At 42.2% G+C, this 26,027-nt stretch overlaps 3 protein-coding genes across 3 annotated transcripts; all 3 read left to right on the top strand.

The window, feature by feature from the left end:
• The first annotated feature begins 2,912 nt into the window (after nucleotides 1–2,912).
• Nucleotides 2,913–8,003, top strand: peds1 (plasmanylethanolamine desaturase 1). The gene is made up of 6 exons (XM_061073949.1): nucleotides 2,913–3,079; nucleotides 5,263–5,382; nucleotides 5,556–5,647; nucleotides 5,748–5,892; nucleotides 6,028–6,240; nucleotides 6,330–8,003. Exons 1-6 carry the CDS (start codon nucleotides 2,944–2,946, stop codon nucleotides 6,449–6,451), a joined length of 828 nt encoding a protein of 275 aa, XP_060929932.1. The 5' UTR covers nucleotides 2,913–2,943; the 3' UTR covers nucleotides 6,452–8,003.
• Nucleotides 8,004–14,831: 6,828 nt separating this feature from the next.
• LOC133004492 (ubiquitin-conjugating enzyme E2 variant 1-like) lies at nucleotides 14,832–17,532 on the top strand. Its single transcript, XM_061073951.1, has 4 exons — nucleotides 14,832–14,886; nucleotides 15,718–15,866; nucleotides 16,366–16,491; nucleotides 16,914–17,532. Exons 1-4 carry the CDS (start codon nucleotides 14,865–14,867, stop codon nucleotides 17,058–17,060), a joined length of 444 nt encoding a protein of 147 aa, XP_060929934.1. The 5' UTR covers nucleotides 14,832–14,864; the 3' UTR covers nucleotides 17,061–17,532.
• Nucleotides 17,533–18,574: 1,042 nt separating this feature from the next.
• Nucleotides 18,575–25,468, top strand: slc52a3 (solute carrier family 52 member 3). The gene is made up of 5 exons (XM_061074386.1): nucleotides 18,575–19,086; nucleotides 20,082–20,240; nucleotides 21,990–23,072; nucleotides 23,637–23,760; nucleotides 24,640–25,468. Exons 3-5 carry the CDS (start codon nucleotides 22,066–22,068, stop codon nucleotides 24,850–24,852), a joined length of 1,344 nt encoding a protein of 447 aa, XP_060930369.1. The 5' UTR covers nucleotides 18,575–19,086; nucleotides 20,082–20,240; nucleotides 21,990–22,065; the 3' UTR covers nucleotides 24,853–25,468.
• The last annotated feature ends 559 nt before the right edge of the window (nucleotides 25,469–26,027 follow it).

Genomic DNA, 26,027 nt, shown 5'->3' on the forward strand with positions numbered 1-26,027 from the left:
GTATGGACAAAAAAGATCAAGTTAAAAATGGTCATTTCAGTCACTATTAATTGTATATAATTATCAGATAAATGTCAAATAAGTAAGTTTAAAGACTGATTATTGCTCCTGAGTGAAGGTTCTGGTTTTAAACTCTTCATATTGAGAAGAGAACGTCAAAACACTTGATATAAAACTAAAAATGTTACAAATGCTATAAGATCAGTTCTGGGCATTACATCAATATATTAGACTTTTGTTATATTGCTATTGATGGCTACTATGATTCTAGAATTCCATTGCTCTCAAATGTTATGATTTAGTATATAATAAGAGTATGCAAATAATGTTCAGAGCAGAACCAAACACACTTTCTGATGAACATGATTTGAGAAGCATTTGGAAATTCTAAAGTCAAAACAGGGATTAAAAGGAAGAATGCAGATATAAGATTAAAAAGTGTGTAAAGAGTATAAGCTATAAGTGAAAGCCTGCTTTTGCCTGAGCCTGTTCAGCTTAATGCAAAGACTGTTTGGACTTTGTTTACACAGTTTATATTGTTTATACTTGTTTTACTGTGTGTCTTGATGAGTGAATAAAGCCGAAGTCAATAGATGCACAGTGGGTTCTGGTTATTTACAGCGTCGTACACTTTGTGATCAGAGCTGAGGGATCTGGATTTTATGTGAGGTCTGAGCTCCAAGTATCTACAGCAGCAACATTACAACAACAGAGTAAATGTAAATGTTTAGTACGTGTGTATCTCTCCATAAACTGTTGCACTGGTGTGTGGCCAAAAACACTTCTCCGATCCGGTCCAGCTTCAAAACATCTGGTGCCATTCCCGGAAACATCCACTCTGTTACACTTTATTTTGTGACGTATTCGAATTTGGGACTTTACTGGTAACTTTAGCAGTCATTGTTTTTTCCTTTTGCTTTGGATTAATTGCTAACTGCTGTTGACATATTAGGGTCACTCCATAGATAGGATACACACAAGGCTGGATTCCTATCTAAGGTAATCTAGGGCAAAATCATAATATTTAATGATATTTAATATTATATAAATAGTAAAGGTCTTAAATGAGACTAGATTCTCACATTAAGTACTTAAACAAAACCAGGTCACGAGAAAATGAATAAGCACATTTAGGCCTGGGACTTTGAGCCCCCTGGAGGTCAGTCGCCTTCACTGCCTGGTTGGTTATCCAGCCTTTGACACATTTACTTTTCTTTTGAAATAATCACATTGTAAAATCTACTCCTTCGGTAAATGTACTTATTAGCTTTACTCAAACTTTTGCTGATAATATTTGAGCACTTGCACAGTGGCAGTTATGAGGTAAAGGTAAAGGTTCATGTGATAATAACAGAGGTGGAGGAAAGTCATAAAGTCAACAGTGACTCAGTGATATTACAGGAGCAACGTTAAATGGCAATATGTAGTTAACTAAACCATATGAAACCAAATGGATGGGTTCACAAATGGGCCTAAATGGCACAGACCCAGAGGCTTGAGAGGTCAGGCCTGCACTGAAATAGTCGCTATATGAAAATAACTGTTTATATTTCTCGTCTGTAAGTCATGGAGTTAAAAGAACAAACTAAAAGAACACAAAGAGTCTTTCTTAATATAAACCCCAAACAAACAAAGATATACTAAGTTGCAACATGACCACAAAGATGTAAGATAACCATAAAGACACACAAAGGGGTAAAAAAACAACCACAAAACCGATAACTAGTTACAGCCTGGCCCTAAAGAGGCAGAAAATAACCACAATGAGACACAACATAACCATCATTACATGCAAAATGACTCAAGAGACACAAAATGGCTGCAAACATACAAGAAACAACGATAAAGCCACTCCCAACAGCCACAAACCCACCACAACCAAGATGTTTTAAATTATATAATGTTGACATTGACAAAGAAACTCACAATGTCTACAGATAAATACAAAGATTCAGAAACATATAACCAATTACTTTTTTATAACTTTATACCCGATCTATTAGGTATGTTTTGTTTATGAACTGAACTTTGTAAAATATCCGGTTTTAATAAGGTTACACACTGTGAATAGGCTCTTAACTCTTCATTAGAATCAGATCCGGTGTTTTATTGACAAGCAGGTTTTCACATAGAAGGAATTTTCTGTTGTGTATTTGTGGAAGTATAAATATAAAACACATGCTAAGCACTGAACAGAATCAGAATCAGAATGTAGCTTTACACCTACCTGGAATTTGCTCTGGTTGTTGGTGCTTACAATGACCATACAAAAATTAAAACTAAATAAATACAACACACATAAGAAAAAAATAAACAATATATAAAATAAAAAGATAAAAAAGATAAAAGATATGAAAAGTAAAATAAAAAGTGAATTGCAAAATGCAAAACAGGAGAAAGCAATGTCAATTTGCAATATGCAATGTAATGCAATATAATATAATAAAATATGTGTTAATGTAACAGCTCACTTGTTTGTGTGTTGACATGTTTTGGGGGCGTGTCGCTGCTGCAGGGTCACAATCACGCCGGAAACAGAAGCCTCTCAAACATAGATATATATAAAGGCTTTAGATACGTATAAAGCCTTTATATATATCTATGTATATGTATATCTGCAGGTATTTGAGAGCATCAAACACCTGCTCAGGTGTGTTTAACTGTAGTTTCAAGCCACGTGCTCCACCTAGCGGCAGAGAGCTGAACGCACACAGGCCGGGTGGGGCCGAGGAAATACGGGTTTCTTTTTCTCCCTCTCTTCCCCCATTGGCCACTCGACTGTGTATGTAACACTGTTCCGTGCGGTGATTGGCTGTAGAGCTCATCGGCTCGCTCCTGATTGGCCCAAACCTCAGCGGTGACCGTGGGCTGAGAGAGTCGATGCTTCCGCTGGTTCCTGGCTGCGAGGGAGACACTGAAGGGGCCGGACCCGCCGGGGAAGAAATGGCGAGGACGGAGAACCAGAGCGAGTGTGGCGGGGAACCACGGAGCCCGGAGCCGCAGGGACCGGGCCGAGGGCCGGCCCGAGCGGGCCCGCAGCACGCCGGGGCCCGGGAGCTGGCCACCCTCTACTCGCCAGGTGAGTGCATCCGCCCGTGGACTCGATCCCCCGGTTCAAGTGTGTGTGTGTCTGTGTGCGTGTGTGGGACGTGACGACTGGTTGTGTGTGTAGTTACCGACACTCACCCACTGACCGACCCGTCACCGACACACCGGGTTCTCGGTCCCCGGGTCCGTGTAGAGACACCGAGCCACCGGACACCGTTGTGTGTCTGTTACTGTCACTGTGTTGCTGCTGTTGCTACACAAGGGGAACTGGTTGTATTCGTGTTTGAGTGTCGTTGTGTGTTTGACATTTGGAGCTCGGAGCAGATTCTCCGGAGGATCCACCCCCCAGCGACCGGTTCAGCAGCCGCCCAGAGTGTCGTCCCGGCGGCGTGACTCAGTGTCACAGCCCGCTGGAAGTCCCCGAGCTGCCATACCAACCAACTGAGTAACTAACTGAGTAACCAACCAACTGAGTAACAAACTGAGTAACCAACTAACTAACTAACTGATTAACTGAGTAACAAACTAACCAACTAACAAAATAAGTAACAAACTAACTTACTGAGTAACTAACACCAAACCCACTAACCAACTTACTGAGTGTCAGCCCACAGTCTTAAACTCACTGAGCATCCATCACAACCAACTGAGTTACTATCAGAGTAGCCAAGTAACTATCAGAGTAGCCAAGTAACTATCAGAGTAGCCAAGTAACTGAGTCACCAAGTAGCTATCAGAGTAACCAAGTAACTGAGTTCCTAACAAACAAACTAACAGACTGACCAATATCATCAGTACTATTACCATCATCTTGCCACTGCACCGTATCTACCTATTTTATTTAATTTAATTTTATGTTGTGCTTCTGTTTTTTATTCTTTCTACCTCAATATTTTTTATTTTATTCTATTGTATTTTATTGTATTCAAATATACCGGCTGCTATGACAACTTAATTTCCCTTCGGGGATGAATAAAGTACTCTATCTATCTATCTATCTATCTATCTATCTATCTATCTATCTATCTATCTATCTATCTATCTATCTATCTATCTGATACAACTAACTAACTAACTAGCTAACCGAGTCACGACACTGTTTGCCAACTAGTTAACTATCTACATTAAACAGATAAAATCAAATAAATAACATAGAATAACTCACCTGTCTCTATGTTGACTTGCTTTGGCAGCTGAGTCAGTCGTCCCTCCTTGAACTTGATCACATTGAAGTGAGTGGCCTCAGCGCCTGTTGTACGAACACTGGACACCTTGTGAGCAGCTGAGGTCTTCACTGGCATGGGGGGGGGGGGGGGTTTGGGGAATAGCTGGGACTTTCAGAGCCACTGCAGGAAGTTCACACATCAGCATTAAACCACAGAAGAAGAGAAAGAAGAGTAAGCAGCTTGCAGTCTTCATCTCCAACGATAAAGTGTTTGCACAATGAGGACGCTCATTTGGCTCATTACATGTCGGCTACTGCTCCTCAACTTGTTTATGCTGCTAATAATAATATAATGGTAATATTGTGGGCGACTAGATTTACTAAATGAACCAGTTTGTCATTTATAGGTAGATTCAGCCACATAAGAGAGGACGACAGGATATTCATGACCTACATCGTCTCTAGTGCCCTCCCTAAACTGGAACGTGAAACCAAAGCTAGACTGATCAAATATATATGATGCAACAAAGACGTGTTAGCTTCCTTATGCTTCTTTTTGTGTCTTTTATATTTGTTAACTTTTCTCTGTGGTCCCTTTTGTGTCTTTTATAAATATAAATGCAGCTGGCTGCCCGGTCAGTAATCTGTCTATGCTCACGAGGATCTGAATGTGAGAGCTCTAACTGTGGTGAATTAGACTCTTGCTGGCTAGTGGTGGGGTTTTCTTGGTGGGAGCATGTGTAGCGTCTTTCCGTGGGGCGTGTACGTGTCTTTCAGGTCCAGCTGCTCATCAGCATCATGTCACGTACTCAGTGCAGAGGAATGTTTGCCTACTGAGTGTCACTGTTGCAAAGAAGCATCTGATTATCAACCCTGCTGACTGGATCGCTAACCTTTGGACATTAGATTGATTTGATATGAGGGTCACATCCAGTTCAGTTGCTGTGACCTGGAGATATTACAAAATCAATAATCGTATCAGGAAACAAGCAGCAGGCTCTTGTGCTGAAGTTGTACTAATGTGTTTTGCTTTTGTTTTTTTCTTTCAGGCAAAAGATGTCAAGAATGGATCAGTGTCGTCCTCTGCTTCTCTCTCATGGCCTTCAGTTTCATTCACCTCCTTGCCAACTTCCATCTGGGGCATCTGTGGTACATTGTGTTGGCCATTGGTAAGAACTGACTGAAGAATGTTTGTATGAATGTAAGGGTCTGTTGTTGTCTTGTCAGCGTTTGATTAGTTCTTTGGTTTTTTCCAGATTTGCATTCAAAACAAGGGTTGTTTGTTCTCCTTTTTTATTTACGAGGCTTTCTCTTATCTTCTCGTCCTCAAACAAATTTTCAGTGGCAGGAATCCTCACCGCCGACTTTGCATCAGGTCTTGTTCACTGGGGGGCCGACACATGGGGATCAGTAGATCTACCCATCTTTGGAAAGGTATGCAATCATTTTCCAAATCTAGAATTAGTTGTTTATACAGAACATAAATCTTTCCTGCATTTACAAAGTGTATTTCTGTGTCTGATCTGACCTGCAGGCCTTTATACGACCCTTTAGAGAGCACCACATTGACCCCACAGCCATCACCCGTCACGACTTCATCGAGACCAATGGGGACAACTGCATGTTGACCATTGTCCCTCTTGCAAACATGGCCTTCAACTTCCTCACCCTCTCCCCTGGTGTGTTTTTATATCAACAAACCCAGCCTGATTCTCCTGCTTCTTAAAAATGCTGTAATCTGCTTTTTGAATGAAACTGACAGACGGCAAATGAGTTTCTCTCTCAACTCTGTGTCCGTCTTCTCTTCATTGCAGCGGACGTTTACCGTAACTACCCCTGGTACTGCTACTTATTTGCACTAGCCATCTTCGTGACCCTCACCAACCAGATCCACAAGTGGTCGCACACGTACTTCGGACTTCCTGGTTGGGTCGTGTTGCTGCAGGACCTCCACATCATCCTCCCACGCAAGCACCACCGCATCCATCACGTGTCTCCTCACGAGACGTACTTCTGCATCACCACAGGTTCGTCTCTTTACCTCCTGATGACGGAGTTAGCCATGAGGTTTTGGAAGCCCTGAGGCAGATTAGGTCACTGAGCTCTGTCTCTGCAGGTTGGCTGAACTACCCACTGGAGAAGCTGTGTTTCTGGAAGAACCTGGAGGATCTCATCCAGGGCGTGACGGGCGAGAAGCCCCGGTCTGACGACATGAAATGGACTCAGAAAGTCAAGTAACGCTGCAGGCTCACTGCACCCTACCTCAGAAGATGCTGGCTCCGTCCAGGCTTCTCATCCCCTCTTTTGCCTCACTTAAACTGTAATCCATAGGAAGGAAAACTAACAAACAGTTTCTGATGCCATAGCTTTAAGTCTTGCACATTTTGTCTGTTATTCAAGAGGAGGGCTTTGTTGATTTGATTTCTAATTTACTTACTCATGGAGATCTTTGTTTAAAATTGCAATATATCTTTAACTTACTGTTTATTTGACATCACTCATCACTTTTTTTTCGGAGACATACACAGGTTTTGGTTAGACGTATAATTTGAAATCGCTGTCCAGGGAGATGGAAGCATTTTCCTAATGTCAGATCCTTCAAACGATCCCATGAAAGGATTACTTGAACGTTGAGCACTCGCCTTTTTCTCCTCCAGAGCCACAACTGTTCATTTCCAGAGTTGATGAATCTTATATTTAGCACTTCTTTATTTCCTCTGGATCAGTCGTTTCATCTCCACCTCATTAAGGGTCTATTTTGATTTGAAGTATTAAACGTGGATTTAGGCCATAGTAAGCCGTAGAGCGGGGGGGGAGACAGGATGCTTTACCAATGTTGAAAGCTAAAGAACAATCAGTTGATTACTGTTACATCTCTCGACTGTTTTAAAAGGTGAGGTGATGATAAGTTTAGGGTTTTTCTCCAGTATTAACAGATCCCTTTGTTGATTCTAGTGACTCGCTAAAAGTCACAATGCAGAGAGTTAAATAGTTAAGTAGACCTGAGGCAATGACAAGCTACAGTAGAAGAGTCAGTGACACTTAACAGCCAAACAAACTAGACACCAGCATGATAGACGACAGGTCTGACAGCGCAGAAAAACACCTTTTTACAAAATAAACAATATAGCTGTCAGATACTTAGCAGAGATTTTCTTTTATTGTTTATAGATATCATTTGCTCAAAACACAGCAGATGAGACATTTTTAGGCTTCATGGGGACGTACAGTAGGAAACGCACGTGTCCTTAGTTAATGTGGCTGCTAGACAATTAGAAAACTTCGGGAAATATATATATATATATAACGCTATTGATGTGCTGAGTCATTCTGGACCTATAGTCTTTCCAGATGATGGCTGTGTCCAAGGAGAAAAGCATTTTGGGTAGAGAGACAGTTCTTTGGGAAAGAAGCATGTGCAGTTATGTCTAGTTGCCTTAACGCTCTGTAAATGCAGCTCTTGTGTCTTTTGTTGTTGTTTTATGTGCAGCACTTCTTCTGCGTCCGTCTGGAGTTTGTGTCTCAGTTAGTCAGACACGGATCCTGCAAAGTCATGTGCCAACTGTATGTAACGTTAACTCCATTTACACCTGGCATTAGAAGAACAGCCACACAGGATCCATTGAGGACGGATTGTGATCTGATTGGCTAAACCCTCTCTGGAGGTTGTCAGGGACGTATTGTGACCATATTGAACACAAGGCTTCATGCTATTATGTTGTTAGTCCACATTCAATGACTTCAGGGGTGGAATTAATAATCTCCCATGACTGTTCTGAACCAGCGAGGTAGCAGAGGAGGAGACTAATTGAAAAGCATCAGCCACAATAACACAGCATCAGTAACGGCTTCCCATCTTCCTTTTTATATATTTTTGTGCTGTTTGTCATGCAAACAAGAGGAAGATGTGACCTGAGCTGGACAGATCTCAATTGAATCTCAATGTGGACACTGGGGACATTAACACCAGATGTAAATATGATCAGGTGAGATCACATCTAGACACAATCTGGATTTGAGACGTATTGTAATGCCGGGTGTAAACGGAGCAACTGTCTCTGTTCTTCACATCTTTCTTTTCTTTTGTAATGTTAGAAGAAACTGTCAGTGTCAGAGTGAAACATTCCCAGTGAGTGATTAACTATCGTTGCCGTCTCGGTGACTGTGACAAGTTGAGCTGGGGATGTAACAAGGGCTTCAGTGAAGGTTGACGAGGCAGGACTTTCTTCACTCCTATACATGGCATTATGTAAATAGATAAAACATTATTTAATGCTTTAGTTACTAATCTGTAAATGTATTGTACAGCCAATAACTATGCATTGTAATAAGAGGCCCTTAACTATACGTCTTAACTCATATGATTAGGTTCAAATGCCTTTCTATTTTTAATAGTTTACACATATTTACTTAGTTGGGGAACTGGAGTTCTGAAATGTACCTACTTAACAAACTGCATGACAAAATTACTTTAGCTAATGAAGACGTCACAGACGTAGGAGTGCATGTGTAGAGCATGTCTGCTTGTGGAAGCAATACACTGAGTCATCAGCTTTCCTTTTGGGTTTGTGTTAAACTAACACTGACCATGAGGATCATGCTCACTCCAAATGAAATTAATTCTTACCTCTTTTAAAACATGACCCCAAACTTTGACCGAATTGTCCCGGGTTTGAAAAACCAAAATGTTACCTTCATTCCAAGGAAAGCGTGATGAAGATGTTCAGGTTAAAATGGGAGAAGCTGACCTCGTTCAGTCGGTTGACCAGGTTCAAGGCTTAATTATCAAGCTTCTGGTGTTAAACTTTAATCATAGTTGTACTTAACTTTGAAACCAAAATTCTGTTGTGTATGTGATATTCCGGTTTTTGAATCCTTTATACTTGATTAGATACAATTGTTCAGCGCAGGTCAACAGCAGAAGTACATGACACATTGCATTGTACTCGTAGAGAAGTATTGTGAGAAGCAGTTCTGTGTGGACGAGTGTAATGTTTGCTGGTAAACGAATGGCATCATGTGACTCTGCATCAAAGTTGTAAGGCCTACGTACAGATAGCAGTCCTGCTAATTCTTTATTGATTAGACAACATTACGGGCAGAGGTTACTGCCGTCAGACACTCAACTTTACTAAGAGCAAGTTTTGCGTCGGCTCCGCTGAATGTTTCAGTGCTTCAGTTAATTGCCTTTTTGTGGTAAGATAAAAAAGTAATGATAAGGTAATTTTGTGTTTTTGTGAAACTAGGACAGTCTAAGATTTTAGACACGATTGACCATGATTAGTTTGGACATCGACACATTTGACATGAAAAAACATGCTGAACTCATACTAGAATAATCTTTGCTTGGATACAGACTTGCTTTCATTGCTATTTAAGGCTGTAACATGTATCGACTTATTCTTAATTCTGATTCTCCAGATGATCTCAGGATTGTGGTTAAGCTGAGTAAAGTAGATTAATATGAATTGGAAACAAAACAAGACAAAACACCCCAACGAGTTGAAGTTACAGACGTTATTTATTGGATAAAAGATTCAATGACTTATTTGTGTCAGATTCTTTTGACAATATAGTTGAACGATCTTAAATACAGAAGAGGTTCTGTTGTAGCCATATATCAGTGCAGTTAACTTGGCCTCTTGTTATTGAGGTAGAACTTGTGAACTGTGTGTGGTTTTTCTGCTTAGAGACAATGGGCTTTCATTAGTGGACTTGAAGGGTATTTTGTGACAATGTGAGCAGTTAATTCAATATTGTTTCCACCGGAAACTATTTTGTGGAAGCAAATGAAGTTGTCAGTGGGCGGTAATTGTTGGTATGTTTGACATGCTGTGTTCAAATCGGTTTTGTAATGAACCCTGGACTTTATATTGAATTGCCTTATTCTCTCCCTGATTGATTTACTGTAAATCTTGCCGACAACGTGGGAAAAAACAATTCACCGGCTGACTTTAAATTGCCCTTCGTTTGCCTCTCACTTCTTCGGAGGCAGGACCCATATGGATGTTGTAGTTGGTTATATTGGCTGGTGGTGATGGAGTTTTGGATATCAGAATAATGCCTCGATGCCTTTTTGTTGTCTTCCATGTGGGAGACTTACAATGTATATATTAAACTGTATTTATAAGTCAACTAAAATAAACAATTGATTATTGCTGCTTCTCGTTTTGTCTCATGCTGTTCTTTCTTTCCCTGCTTTAGCTTAAAGATGCTTTACATCCTTTTCTATGTTTTTACCTGCATGGACTCACAGTGTTGGGAGTTTACAGTTTTTGAAGATGATATTTTGCCATGTCACAGTAAAAAAAACAATCTAAGTGATAAAATACAATGTGTTTTATTTTTTATTATTAGTATTATTATAAATACGATTTTAAAAAGGTCTAATTATGTTGCATAGATGTAGTAGAACCTGTTGGGAAGAGAACCTCTGTCCTGCCTATTTAAATGATTATACAGGCGATATGTTTTTACCGTCAACAAATACCACGAAGGCACCAAATCCAACAGTTTAAGTCCTTTCCTCAAGAAGTTTCTATTTCTCTATGTTGATTATGGAACATAGACTTGAGCTCATGGGCTCCTACTTGACATATATATATATATATTTTTTTTGTTTATTTAGAAGGATCCCCATTAGCTCTACCCTAAGACAGAGCTACTTTTAGTGGGGTCCACATTGAAGACATACATACAGATATCAAACATTTAAAACATACATTACAATACCAATATCAGACATGTAAAACATACGTTAAATTACAAATATCAAAAGTTAAAATACATTAAATAATGATCATACAATTATATGTTACAGATATCAAAAATAAGTTAGTGGTTATGCAGTTTTACCTTTGTCATGATATAAAACACTGATAGGTAATTCCATGGAAGCGACAAGGTCAAACCATGTAATAGAATCCTACACATTTATGTACAGTACAACACCATCTAGTGTCACAAGTATGTTGTACCCAAGTGTTTCATTATTTGCTTTTTGAACATAAATTTACGTGTCACGTTTATAATTTCTGTTGGTAGTAGGTTCCATGACTTCATGGCTCTGTATCCCAAAGTGCGTTTAAGAAAATTGGTATTAGCTCTGGGGAGTGAAAACCTTCCTTCTATTGCCCGTCTAGTGTCATAGTTATGTGAGGCTACATTTTTATTTAGTTGCCTATACTGATCTGCTGGTGTTTTAGACTGCAAGAGGCGCCATGTCGATAAAAAAAGTGCAGCATATATCTACATATTTTTATTTTTTACATACGGTAATTTCATTAGGGCCCGAGCACAGACATCAAAGGTGTCTGGTGAGACCCTATTGAAATTGTAAGGATTATTATTATTATTATTATTATTATTCAGGCAAATGAATTGGCTTTTTGAGGGCTTTAACATGCTCAACTTCTTACCAAAATTTGCAGAAAGTTAGAAAGTGGTGAAAATTTACGTATTCTGAAGGAATTTTCAATGGGCGTCGCAAAATGGCTCAACGGTGCCCCCGAGACAGCCCGAGACCCCCGGAAGGTGTTCCCATTGACCTATCTTCACAAAAATCGATATACAGGTGTATCATGACCAGACAAACAAAAAAGTCTCTGGGTGCAATTGGAAAAACACAACAGGAAGCCTGCTATATTGCATTTAGTGGCCATTTTGGCCATATTCCACATTTTTTCTTTGATACACTTGTACCAGGGTTTTCATCGGATCAACTTCAAATTGAGATGAGTGTCATCACGACAAGATGGAGATAAAAACTGACTGACGGATTTTTTTTTAATCACACAGTGTGACCGTGGCGTGGCGTCAAAGTTTGATTACACGCCATTAAAACATGATGTTCTGTAACGCGGACATACATGGACCATGAATCCTTTGATTTCAGTCTTCCTAGATCAAAGGAAACTTTATGTCTTGCAAAGGTTACCTCTCTCTCTCTCTCAGAACTGGTTATTTTTGTTTTTTCAGACAAAAAGCATGCAACGCTTCAAAATGGATGTGCTCGGGCCCACCCAGTGCTGCTTTGCAGCCCTAAAAATGTTCTATTTTCATATATTTTAGTTCAGACTTACATTTTGTGCCACAACATTAGCAGATGCTAGTTGTTTTTGTTACTGAAGAAATGTATTCTAAACTGCTGTATTTATACGGTTCAGTATTTAATTTTTATTGTAAATAATTTTAATGTTTCCTTTTTACTGTTTTTCAAATGGCTGTGCACACAGCACTTTCTTCAAGTCATTTTATTTAGACATATATGTTAATGTTCGACCTGGGGCCTTTCAGGACATCCGACAATGATTGTCATCATTTCACTTTGAGTAATTTAGTAGTCTAAATAAGCGTCTGCTGGAAACATATCTAGTAAAGTACCACAGTAACTTTCATACACGAATGCCAAATTCAATCACCAATTAATAGCATAAATGATGTCATATACACAGAAGTATGCTCCCAAACACAGGTCTACCATTTGTTATAGCAGAGGAACAAAACCTGTCTATCCTGTCATCATTTATACCTGAAACTTTAATAAACAGTTTATTATCTGATCCACTTTGTATTTTCCTGTTCATCAGATGTGGTTGAATCAAAGAAGAAGAAGACGACTCAGAGCGGTTTGTTAACACACGTCACTTCCTGTCTTACACCTGAAGCAATGTCACGTGTTGTTAACCACGCTGTGTGTGTTTGTGTGTGTGTTTGTGTGTCTGCTTGTGTGTGTTTGTGTGTCTCAGCTTTGTTGATGGTTGCTGTCGTCAGTTCGGGGCTGATGATCCTCCTCATGTCCATCGTCTTCATTTTACTGACGAGCACCAAGTGCAGGAGGAAGCCAAGATATACAGGTGTGTGTGTGTGTGTGTGTGTCTGTTTGTGTGTGTGTGAGAGAGAGTAATGGTTTAGACTCTCATTAATAAGACTCGTCCTTTGTTTCCAAGCAGCTCAGACACTCGACCACACCGAGCTGCAGCCGTGGACGACCAACACAGCGACCGGTAACTGCTGCCACTGTCCTCAGATCCCTTATCTACCTGAGGTCCTGTTACACCTGTGTGTGTGTGTGTGTGTCTGTGTGTGTGTGTGTGTGTGTGTGTGTGTGTGTGTGTGTGTGTGTGTGTGCAGAGTGGGAGGAGTCAGAGAGTTGGTCCACGACGGACGACATCCACTACGCTTCTCTGGGACGACACAACTGGAGCGAGACGCCGAGCCGGACGCCACCGAACCAAGAGCTGAACCACGTCATCTACTCGTCTGTCATCACCAGAGCTGCTGTGAAACACACACCAGTCCTCTAAACACACACACACAGACACACACACACACACACACACACACACACACACACACACACACCAGGCCTTTAAACACACACACACACACACACACACCAGTCCTTTAAACACACACACACAGACACACACACACACCAGTCCTTTAAACACACACACACACACACACACCAGTCCTTTAGACACACACACACACACACACACACACACACACACACACACACACACACACACACCAGTCCTTTAAACACACACACACAGACACACACACACACACACACACACACCAGGCTTTTAAACACACACACACACACTCACACACCAGCCATTTAAACATAGACACACACACACACACACACACACACACACCAGTCCTTTAAACACACACACACAACTCACACACACACACACACACACACACACACACACACACTCACACACCAGTCCTTTAAACACACACACACACACACCAGTCCTTAAAACACACACACACACACACCAGTCATTTAAACACACACATACACACACTCACACACAAGCCCTTTAAACACAGACACACACACACCAATCCTTTAAACACACACACACACAAACACCCACACAAACACACACACACACACATACACACACACACACACACACACACACACCAATCCTTTAAACACACACACACACTCACACACACACACACACACACACACACACACACTCACACACCAGTCCTTTAAACACACACACACACACACACACACACACCAGTCCTTAAAACACACACACACACACACACCAGTCATTTAAACACACACATACACACACTCACACACAAGCCCTTTAAACACAGACACACACACACCAATCCTTTAATTTTTTTTATATTTCTAGGCCTAATTAATAACCTTTAACATCTTTGCAAGAGTAAACACTGCAATTTTTGAGGGTGTAGATTTATTAACATTTGAGTGTATTTCCAGCAGCGGGGTGGTGCATATGGTGAAAAGGTAATAAAATAAACTAGTAATAGAGTAATAAACACTCCACTGATTGCACATGTTAAAGTACGGACGCGACACGTCACCTGAGGCCTAATAAACTACAATTAGCAAGATGTAACAGAACGAATTTAAGCATCGTCTTTAAACCAATTAATTAAAACCATTAAACTTATTTACCGTTACTTTCTAATCGTGAACAATATAAAAACACGTCACATCCACAGTTTCTCAGGCTCTAACTGATTCTCTGAAAAAAACTACAGACCCCGAGATGCTTTGCGTTTCCTTCCGCGCGCACGCTCCCCCCGGGTCGGTCACAATGGTAAAGCAACGTGCGCGCCCCCGCTGAGCAGCGACAAGATGGCGGTCGCCGCCGGATCAGGTAAATTATCCAGAGAACAGAAATCACAATGAGAAGATGTCGCAGATTCACCGGCTCAGTGAATTCTCCTCCCCGCAGTGAGAAGCTCCATAGGCGGCGTGACTGGGTTGTGACGTGGCGGCTCCATGCTAAGCTAACATGCTAAGGCGGAGCCGCCGCAGAGAATGAATAGGAAGCGCCGTGTTAGCTAAGCTAGCGAGGATGGGGACAGGATGACTGTTGATAAATAGGATTTCCACGTCGTTCGAAGCGAAGCTAGGTGTTTAACAGCAGTTATCCCAGTATGTGTGACGGTGTTACGTGCTTGTTTCCATTTAATAACGTGATCTAAACTGGGAACCGAGCCCCAGCTTCCCACTACGGCCGGGCGGTGTTAGCTTGTTTGCGGTATCGAGCAGGGACCGGATAGCGGATGTGTGTCAACAACAAGCCGCGGTGGAGCCTCTCTGTGTGGCTCCTTCGTGTCGGCTCCACACACCCACTGGCCGGCTGGTGGAGCTGTGGAGCCGGGCAGTGGGAGCTGTGGAGCCGGGGGTCCCTGCAGCAGCTGCTGGTGCCCCCCGGGGTTTGCATGATGGTGCAGCGGCTCCATCACACCTCACTGCAGAGGCCGAGCGATGCAGCACCGCCACTGGCCTCCATGTTCCACCAGAGCTAGTGAATATGTCTCTCTCCTTAAAGGCTGAGGACAGGTGGACAAATCCAGATGTGTCCTGATTCCCTGCTGGTTGTGTCTGTGTCTGGCTGATGGAGTTGACCCCACCTGTCATGTGGGACAGGGTGCAGCCAGGTTTGGGTGTAACAGTGTTTGTTTGTGTTTGTCCTCCACAGGCGTTAAAGTTCCTCGCAATTTCCGGCTCCTGGAAGAGCTGGAGGAAGGTCAGAAAGGCGTGGGAGACGGGACGGTGAGCTGGGGTCTGGAGGACGACGAGGACATGACCTTAACCCGGTGGAGAGGAGTGATCCTCGGCCCTCAGCGGGTGAGTGGGGGACAGACTGTCCTCATTACAGTGGGGGACAAACTGTCCTGTCAGCAGAAGGTCTCAAGTGTCTGCTGCTGGGAGGGATTGTCTCTGCTTGGGGTTTTAAACTGGTGCAAAGGGAGACTGATGAACGATGCTGCATTAATTAGCAAAGTGAATTTGAGGCGATGGAGCAATCAAATAATTAAGTGAAGAGGATTTATCACCACACACATTATCACAAAATAACAGGGAACAACAGGTTGATGCCTCCATTATGAATTCCTTTTTGCAATCAACACTTTAGCATTCATAATTTTTCAAATGCTGCAGCTAAATATGCATGTCATGAATATAAACAACCCTCAGTAAATTAGGACATTTCCCAGAGGATGGTGGATATTATCTGACGACAAAACCAGAGTTTACAAAACCTCATATCGCGCCTGAAAAATACTTGAGTGCTGTTTGTTGATGTTTGCTGTGCTGACCTCTGACCTCTGGTTTCTGTCCACAGACCAGCTTTGAAAACAGGATGTACAATCTGAAGGTTGAATGTGGGCCGAGCTACCCAGAGGCCCCGCCGTTTGTCAAATTCGTGACAAAGATAAACTTGAATGGCGTGCACACCTCCAGCGGTGTGGTACGTAAACCTTCTACAGCCGGTTTGATTCTGTGTCATGTCGTCTAAAATGCTCTTGATCTTGTTCTGGGATGGTTCCACTCAATCTGTAGGATGTCTTATTATTTATTCTTAACTCTAAGATTGATTGTGCTCCTTGCAGTTTTTCAAATTTAGCTACACAACACCCACAATTTTATACGTTAGTGAATATTTTATTAAGCGTGTATTAACCTTGTGTGGGGGTGACTCACTTTCAGTAAAAAGATTGGAACATAAGGAGGAATTGGAGGAATTCATGTGACTGTTAAGTGTCTTCTGATGTTATTTCTAACATTTTGGCCATTTAGAAAAGTGAAAGCTAAGACAGACGTTTTCTGACTACAACACAAAATCACTAGGGCTAAAGGCATCGTATCAATCCTTCCTGGTCTGTCCTCCAGGTTGACATACATGCGGTGACTGCACTATCCAAGTGGCAGAACTCCTACAGCATCCGGATGGTGCTGCTGGAGCTGCGGCGGCTCATGACCTGCAAGGAGAACATGAAGCTTCCTCAGCCGCCCGAGGGCCAGATCTACACCAACTGAGCCCCTTTCCACGTCTGGCTCCATCTTTTTCTCCTCTTCTTCTTCTCCTCCGCGCTCCCACTCAACTCTTATAATTTGCTTTCATCCCTTGTATCCCCCACCATCATCCGCCATGTGACATTCCACCTCCTGCCGATATCTTGGCTGAGCATGTACACACACACGCAGAAACAAAGAAAAGCATACACACACACACACACACACAGAGAAACAAAGAAAAGCATACACACACACACACACCCACACACACGCACTCATATATTAGAGCATTCATGAAAAATTCATTCCAGGCCCCACCCCCCCTCCCTCCCCCATCACTGGAGCTCTGGGCGGACTCGATGTGACGAGGCAGGTGGAGTCCACACCAGATGTGATCATTCGAATACTGTACATCTTACTAATCTTCTTTTTATTATTATTTGTTAAAAATACTGCAGATTGTACAATAACATAAATAATCTTATTGAGTGTACCTCTGTGTCTGTTGCCTTTTTGTAACATTGAAAAAAAACGGTCACTTATCACAGTTGCACGTGGTTCAGCAGATTGTGTGTTGCTGTAAATCATGAAATAATCATCTTGAGATACAAACCCTGACATGCAAACCAAGTTGAACCTGGAAAATTATGTTAAGAATGTCATGTGGTCAGATGTCGAATGAAATATTTACTTCAGTATGTGTTGACATGGGCTTGCACACCTTTTTTTTTTCAAGTAAATGCACGACTGCAGAGTGCCAGGAAGTGGTCAGCTCGAACTGTCCAAAGTGAACGTTCTTATCTACGCCACTATATCTGATCTTAATATCTTTATGTAATATCTGAAACCATGTGCAGTGTTTGTTTATATAAAAAAACGTATGTGCTTGAATGACCCAAGTGGAATATTTGGAAATGTGATGCAAGCTCAGACCAGTTTAAGGCACAATGAGTTTCCCTTGTGTTGTGAAATTCAGACATGTTGCTCCCTTCAGGCTGAACAACAAAACCTTGGATTCAGCCCTTATCTTCTTTTTCTCAATCCAGCTCCATAATCAGGTCAAAATGTTTATTTGTCCAGCAGTTCACCCTCAGATTAACTACAATGCTTAGTGAAGATAATTTAATGTTAGCATACTAAGGAGCTATACTGATATGGTGAACAGACACATACTACTGACTAGCTTTTAGTTTCGCAACCTTTAAGTAGATAACCACAGAGCTGATAGTACGACTGTCGGTGCCTATGCTGAGTACTTTGTCACTTTTCTATTGTGATCACAAACTCAAAACCTACTGGTTATACATTATAATATAGAAGTGAACTCTTTTAATCTATTGCTAAACTTAAGTAGTTCTGTTGCTTCGACGTCAACAAACTGACAGAAAACTGAAGAAAGCTTCTAAAGCCCTGAAGGCAGTTTTCTCCTGACAACACCCACGAGTTGCCGCTGCCGAGCTGCCAGCACTGGACAAAGTACAATTGTTCCAAAGTGTCAGCTGTTTGTCCCAATGCAATCTGAAGCATCAGAGCTGTTTCTGCACAGCCGTGTATCTGCATGGTGTTGCTGCCTGTGCACGCTGGATAAGGGGAAACACTGCATTTACCTTCTCTGTAACAAGAAACGCCGACTGTGAGATCTGAATATGCTGCTGTGTTTGCAAAACCCCTCCAGGAAGATTAGAATAACTGAGTTTCAGGTCAGGAAAAGCAAACAAGGAATTAAGCATATTTGCTACGCTGGTTAACGTGGAACCAGTTCATTCCTGACGACCAACAAACATGGTTGTGTTACCTCGGAACAACAGCCTGCTTGTGTTCTCTGTGCTTCCCGAGGATTTTCCTATGTTGAGGAGACATGGACCGAAGTTTGCATCTTACTGCTGTGAGCAGTTCTTTTCCCAAACGGACTCATGTGAAGACTGACTGACTTAAAATCTGGATGATGATACTATGGTGGGTATAATTATCATAATCATTGCCACCACTACCATCTGACATCAGACGCATCACCAAAGAGAAGCAGATCCGGCCATCGATTGATGAGGTTAGTGATTTATCCTTATCATTATTTAAAATTGTCTGTATCCTTATCATTTAAGGGCCATATGCAATTGTTAGTTACTGACATGCCCTTTCAGACATTCACTTGTTTTGCCATAGATTTTGTGAAACACTTTATAACCTTTTTAGATAAGTGCTTTTTTATTGGAAAAAGGGAAATAATGCTAATTTAAACACAACCAGTCCTGTGAGTGAGTCCAGCTGTTGAAGGCAGGTGATGAGAGTGATGTCTGCTGAGGACAAATGAAGAAGTGTTTACTTCCCTGAAACTCATTTAGCCACCATTTGTTACACAAGACTCGAAACCATCCCAGTCACTGTTTGATATCAACAATATATATATATATATATATATATATATATGACATATCAACCTCCTGAGGCCTGAGACACAGCTCACATGGTGCATGTTGCCCCTCTGGCCAGCTGTAGGCGTTGCAAGCACAAGAGCTGCTTCTCTGGAGTTTGACCTTATGGATACAATTGGAGGGAAAATGTGTCTCATAAAACGTGCTGATAACAACATACAGGTAGAAAACCAATAAGATTAAAGGTAAAGTTAAAGCAATTAAAGGAGAGGTCAACGCTGTAAAGACGTCAACAGATCAGCTGTTGTAATTTGGCAAAATACAATTATTACGTCAAACGTCTTCTCAGAGTCAGACATATAACATACAGACAGGAAGTCTGTACGTTATAAGTCTGACTTCCTGTCTGTACGTTATATGTCTGACTCTGAGAAGGACGTTTATATTATCTTTTATAAAACCATATCCTGCTCTTTTCTGAATTCAACATTTAATTCTCAACCTCCTCCTCTGATCTCTATCTTCCCTTCTCTCCAGCACATTTTGTTTTTTCTGCACATACAAAAAATCTCAAGTGCCTCTCGCAGTGCTTCCCTGATACGACCTCATGAAGGTGTGTGTGCAGTGGAGGAATCTCAGTCGATTGAAACACTGTCCTCTTGTTATCCAGTGTGGCTGATCAGTGGTTGCAGTGGACTCTGACCTACCCAGGAGCCATGTGATTCCCATCAGTGTTTGTGTGTGAGAGCGGCCAAGGGAGATCTGTCACTAGCTTCTACACAAGTTGACAGGAAGACGTACTCACCACCTCCAGGGGCTGAAGACGCTTGTGAGTACATGTCCACGTGTTCTCCTGCAGCATAGTGAACAGTAAACTGACAACATGAGAATATGTTCTTAGACCACATTTTCTTTCCAAGATCTCAAGGGATCACATTGCTATAAAACATAATCCGGTTTCCTGTTGTGTTTTTGGTAACTGGATTTTAGTTGAAGACACGTGTATGAGTCACGTAGGCACTTGCACATGATATTGTCTGACTTGGTTAGTCCACCATCATGAGATCAGCGAGTCGAGAAACAAACAGCACACATCACGACAGCACACACAGTGTTTGTTGGATTCCTCAACAATGTGCAAAAGGGATGTGAAACCTGAATCAGCTGCTTGTCACACACCAGTGACGTCCTCTGTGTGTGTGAACTGAAACAACACTGGTTTAGGAGAAGCTTGATTTTCCACCTGATTGGTCTCTGATAGAAACACACTTGTCCTTGACTCGACTCGTTACATCAACGAGCTGAGTGCCTGTTGTAAACCTGCGTGTTTGGAAACGAGCTGTTTGACCTGCGGTGATGCCGGTGGCAGCTTCTCTCTCTGGAGCTGTTAAAGTGACCTGCGGAGATTGAGTCACATGCAAATCATGAGCTGCTGCAGAACTCAGGCCACTGAACCCTGAAGCTGCACTTCTTCATGCTTTAATGTTTATAATTAATATTGAACTGATCGTGTGTCTAAATCGCAAGAAATTCAACTCTGCACTTCCTCTGGCCCTTAACAATACACAAGTGTGAAGCAGATTCGATGAAAACTTAGAAATAGAAATGGGAAATATTGTGTTTCGCTCTCATGTCTTGATACTTGGATTGTTGGAGGAAGATGGAAGTGGAATTCCTCTTTAAGGAGTCATGACCACACTTAGTTTCAATTGGAGGTACAATTATTTAATATTTACAACCAAAAATGAAGATAAATAAATGCAAAGAAGTGTTTTGTTTCTTGTCTCTTCTCAAATGAATCATCTCAGGAACTCTCAGATTCATCATGTGACCCTTTTAAAGGTCCACAGCCTGAGGTTGGGAGACTCTTGTATAGAAGATACACTTTATTTATCCCACACACATGCACAAACATGCATAGACACACTCATGCAATGGGGAAATTAGTCCTCTGCATTTATCCCATCTGGTGTGATCTTTTGGACAGACACACAGAGCAGAGCAGTGAGCAGCCATGTACAGCGCCCGGGGAGCAGATGTTGGGGGAGTAAGGTGCCTTGCTCAGGGGCACTAGACAGGGTATGGAGAATAGTCTTTTGATCTTTTTTGGACAGATCCAGGTTCGTCTTTATGTTGTTATTCTATCCAGGTAAGTTTTTTGTTGAAACTCCGTGGAGTCGAACCAGCATCGAACCAGAGACCTTTTTCTGCCAGTAGTCCAAGTTTTCTGCCACTAGTTACAACTTCCTCTATCTTGAGCAGCTGTACAATAAAACTATGTTTACACTTCGATGCATCAGTTATCAGCATTTATAACATGATATGGTAATTAAAGGCAGTAACCGGAGAGTACTTGTGTTACTTTTAGCTCATTTTGCTGGTCGAACATTTACTCAAGATGAAAATTCTACCCAGTAAATCACCTCTGGCTCTGAGCTCTGGATTTAATAAGTCACAGTGTCTGATTCATGAGATCTATGAGGTTTTCTTGAGTCAACAAACAGAGATTCAGTCTAGCTTCTCAACGGCCAACATCAGGTTCATTACTGTAATGTCTCTGGTTTCTCTCGTCCTGTAGGTGCGACCCACAGCAGGGGGGGAAGGATCTGGAGTGTTTTGTCATCAGGGGTTCATCCGACTGATCCGGCTGCAGCATGTCTCTGCTCATCCACGTGCTGGCCTGTGCCTTCGGCCTGGGCTCCTGGGTGGCAGTGAACGGCCTGTGGGTGGAACTGCCGCTCATCGTCAACTCTCTCCCCGAGGGCTGGGATCTCCCCTCCTACCTGACGGTCATCATCCAGCTGGCCAACCTGGGACCTCTGCTGGTGACCCTCATGCACAAGCTGTGCCCGGGTCCTCACAAAGAGCGTGTGGTCATCTACACCATCCTCTCCATCGGGGTGGTGTCCTGCATCCTGCTGGCTGTCTTCTGGGACACGACAACGGTGGTGGCCGGGGCGTCGTACAGCTTGGCCTTCTTCATCATCACCTTCTTCCTCTCTCTGGTGGACTGCACCTCCTCAGTTACCTTCATGCCTTTCATGACGCAGCTCCCAGCAAAGTACATCACTACGTATTTCTTCGGAGAAGGGCTGAGTGGGTTCATCCCTGGCGTAGTCGCTCTGGCACAAGGTGTGGGCATCGCAAGGTGTGTCGACTCCAACCAGACGGAGGGAAACCACACGTACGGAAACGTGTCCATCTCACACACTGAGTATCTTCCTCCCAACTTCTCCATCGAGGTGTTTTTCGCCTTCCTGGCAGTCATGATGTCCGTAAGCCTGGCAGCTTTTGTCGCTCTGAACAAACTTCCCCGAACATTCGAGCTGTCCACTGAGAACCTCATGCCAGACCCTGAGGGATCCGTCCGCTACGGCCTGGAGAACCCCGGAGCAGAGACTGATGGAGTGGCTGTGAAGGGTCGGGGTGAAGGTGAAGTCAAGGGCAAGACTCTGGCGACTGCTCCCCAACTCTCCACGTACCAGCTCACCTTCATCTACACTCTGGTGGTGTTGGTCAATGCTTCCACCAACGGCGTGCTGCCCTCGGTGCAGACCTACTCCTGCATGCCGTACGGGAACCTCGCCTATCACCTGACGGCTGCTCTGGCGTCCGTGGCCAACCCAGTGGCCTGCACCATCGCAATGTTCTTACCAAACAGGTAAAATCTAATGGTGTCTTCTATAAAGTCTTTCAATTTACAATGAAAAGGGTCACTGACCGTCAAGAGGTCTCGTCCTTGTCTTTTTATGATTGAAAATGATGATCGATCCTTGTTTTGTGCAACAGAATCTTTATCTGACAGCTTCAGTGCCTGGTATTTATTTCTTTAGCGAAAAGTGTGTTTGGTTTCTATCATTTAATTTCAATAGAGGCTTGAGGCGCACGACCCTTAAGCACTAAAGGTTATAGATGCATCTTCTAAAGTTATCGTCTATTCAGTAGAAAATTCCCTTATTGTGTTTCTGTTCACTGCAGTTTAGCCAGCGAGCAAAGTTTATGAAAAGCAATAAGAGTGAATTGAACTTCATATTAGAGTAATTCAGGCCAGTGAAGTCTTACATTATCTTTGAAACTGGACTTTGGATAATAATGTAGCATAAATCCAAGACCATAAAATAAAATTCCGCATTCCTTACATTGGCAGGTCATTAAAAGGTTATCTCCGACTATCTGTAATCATGTTCCTAGAAACCACTGCTGATAACTAACCCACTGTCCTCAGGTCACTGGTGTTCCTCGGTGGGCTGTCGATGCTCGGGGCAGGATTTGGCAGCTACAACATGGCTATGGCTGCCATGAGTCCATGTCCGTTGCTGCAGGGTACTGTCGGGGGAGAGGTGATCATTGTAAGTAGGGTTGCAAAGGGGCGGAAAGTTTCTGGTAAATTTCCGGAAACTTTCCGGAAACTTTCCATGGGAAGGTTAGCTCGGGAATTTTGGGAATTTTGCACAGATAATTCCCAGCATCCTTCACTCTACAGCAGGGCTATTGAGGCCTGCTGTAGTGTGCAGGACTATAGTCAGGTAAGTTTCCATGATATTACTGGGGAAAATATATTAGCATGCTGATTGAGGATTGTTCATCTGTTCATCTAGACTATTTCCATTCATTTATCCATCAATTGTAAAATATTTTTACAGACGATTTCAATTGTTTGGCTAACTATTTATACCTCTGGCATTGCATTAGTGTTTTTTTACAAACTTTTCTCATCTTATTCTACAGAACAATGCCACGTGCACTATCTCATGTGTGGAGACATTTCACCTCATCCAATGTAGAAGGAAAGGCTGTGTACATTTGCAAATACTGGGCAAAGACCTATGTTAAGAATGACACAACGATGCAGAAGCATATAGTCAAGTGCCCAAAGTGTCCTCAGGGCTCAAATCAGCCTATGACAAAACAAAATGTTTATATTTATGTCTGTATATGACAAGGTAAATACAGTTAGTATAAATTACCCACAACATTTCCAGTTTATTCCCGTTAATTCCCGTTAATTCCCATGGAAAGTTTCCAACTTTGAATATTCCAGGAATTTCGCAACCCTAGTTGTAAGTGAAAGAGGTTGTGTGGCTTTACGGGGGAAACACTTTCTATAAATCCTTGATAGAACCCTGAGTGTTGAGCAACTGATGAGGCTGAGATATCAACATTTAGATTTTCCAAGATCATCATCTAGACGAGCTGCTGATTCCACTTTGCTCTTGTGCTCTGACCAGGTGCTGTCGTGGCTCTTCTTCACTGGAACGATGTCTTACGTGAAAGTCATGGTGGCCGTCATCCTGAGGGACCGCAGCCACAGCGCCCTGGTCTGGTGCGGAGCCGCGTCACAGATGGGCTCGCTGGTGGGCTCGGTCACCATGTTCCCGCTGGTCAACACCTACCGGCTGTTTGAGTCGGGAGATTTCTGCAGCACCCGATGTCCTGTGTGACTTTGAAACTTTACCTGTGTGTTGAGTAAGGTGTCCGAGATGGAGGTAGCACGGCTCGCTCCAAAGTCGGCCTTCGAAAATCCACCTCCTCTAAAGTGTACATGTGTAATCTGTCTGTAGCACAAACCTAAATATATAAAATCAACCCTTTTTTGATTCATTGGAAGCTATGGAGGCAGAACTATTTCTTGACAACCTCTGACCTTAGTCTTTATGCTAAGCTATGCTAACTGAATCATGAGGGTCATATTGATGTAGAACTTTTTCTTTGACGTTCCTCGGCATCTTTAAAACTTTATTTACCTCCACCAAGAAAGTTATGTCTTCACCCTTGTGTGGGTTCGTTGGTTTATTTGTCAGCTGCAGAGAAACTTCTTCATTAGTGGAGGGATGAGGCCCCATGGGAACAACCAATAAGATTTAGTCGTGGATGCAGATTAAGGTGTAGATTAAGGAACTAAGGCAGATTATCGGATGTTTTCCTAAATCTTACTGAGAATTCTGTACAGATCTTTATACTGAAAATCAATCAGGCGTATTATTGGCTCCACCATTTAAAAGAATTGATGCTTTTATGGTCATTCTTTTCTCTTTGCAGCAGATTTTTTAAGCCGTGTTTGCACATGTCGATGTGATTCAATCAAGTATGATGGAAAAACTATAAACTTATTTAAAAAATGAAAGATGCAAATTTCAACTCTGAAGTGCAGCTCGTTTATTCATCCTCTTGCCCAAAGTGCGTTGCACCAGCTATGAGGCTCTTTGTCCACTAGATGTCGCAAGCACACTTCCATCACCAGTTACTCAACATTCTGCAGGAACTCAAATCCTCGCATTTAAAATACATGTATTCTGTCTACATGAGAAAATGAAGCTAAGATATTTAACGCTGATGGTTATACATCTTTCACACGGAATATTTACCTTCAAACCAAATCATTCAAATTCAGAAGTTCAAAAGTGTAATATAAAATTTAAAAGTATAAAATGAAAACAGGTTGTTTTTGCATTAAATCAGTGTGAATATAACAGAGAGTCAGAAGATGGACAGCGACTGACTGTGTTATAAGACTAACATGGAACATAAAGTTAATGTTGTGGTTTTAAATACAGAAGCAGCATGTGCACAACACATACATCTGTATTAAATACACAGTATAAAATATGTCCTGCAG

The sequence above is a fragment of the Limanda limanda genome, chromosome 7 (assembly GCF_963576545.1).
Source record: "Limanda limanda chromosome 7, fLimLim1.1, whole genome shotgun sequence".
Lineage (NCBI taxonomy): Eukaryota > Metazoa > Chordata > Actinopteri > Pleuronectiformes > Pleuronectidae > Limanda > Limanda limanda.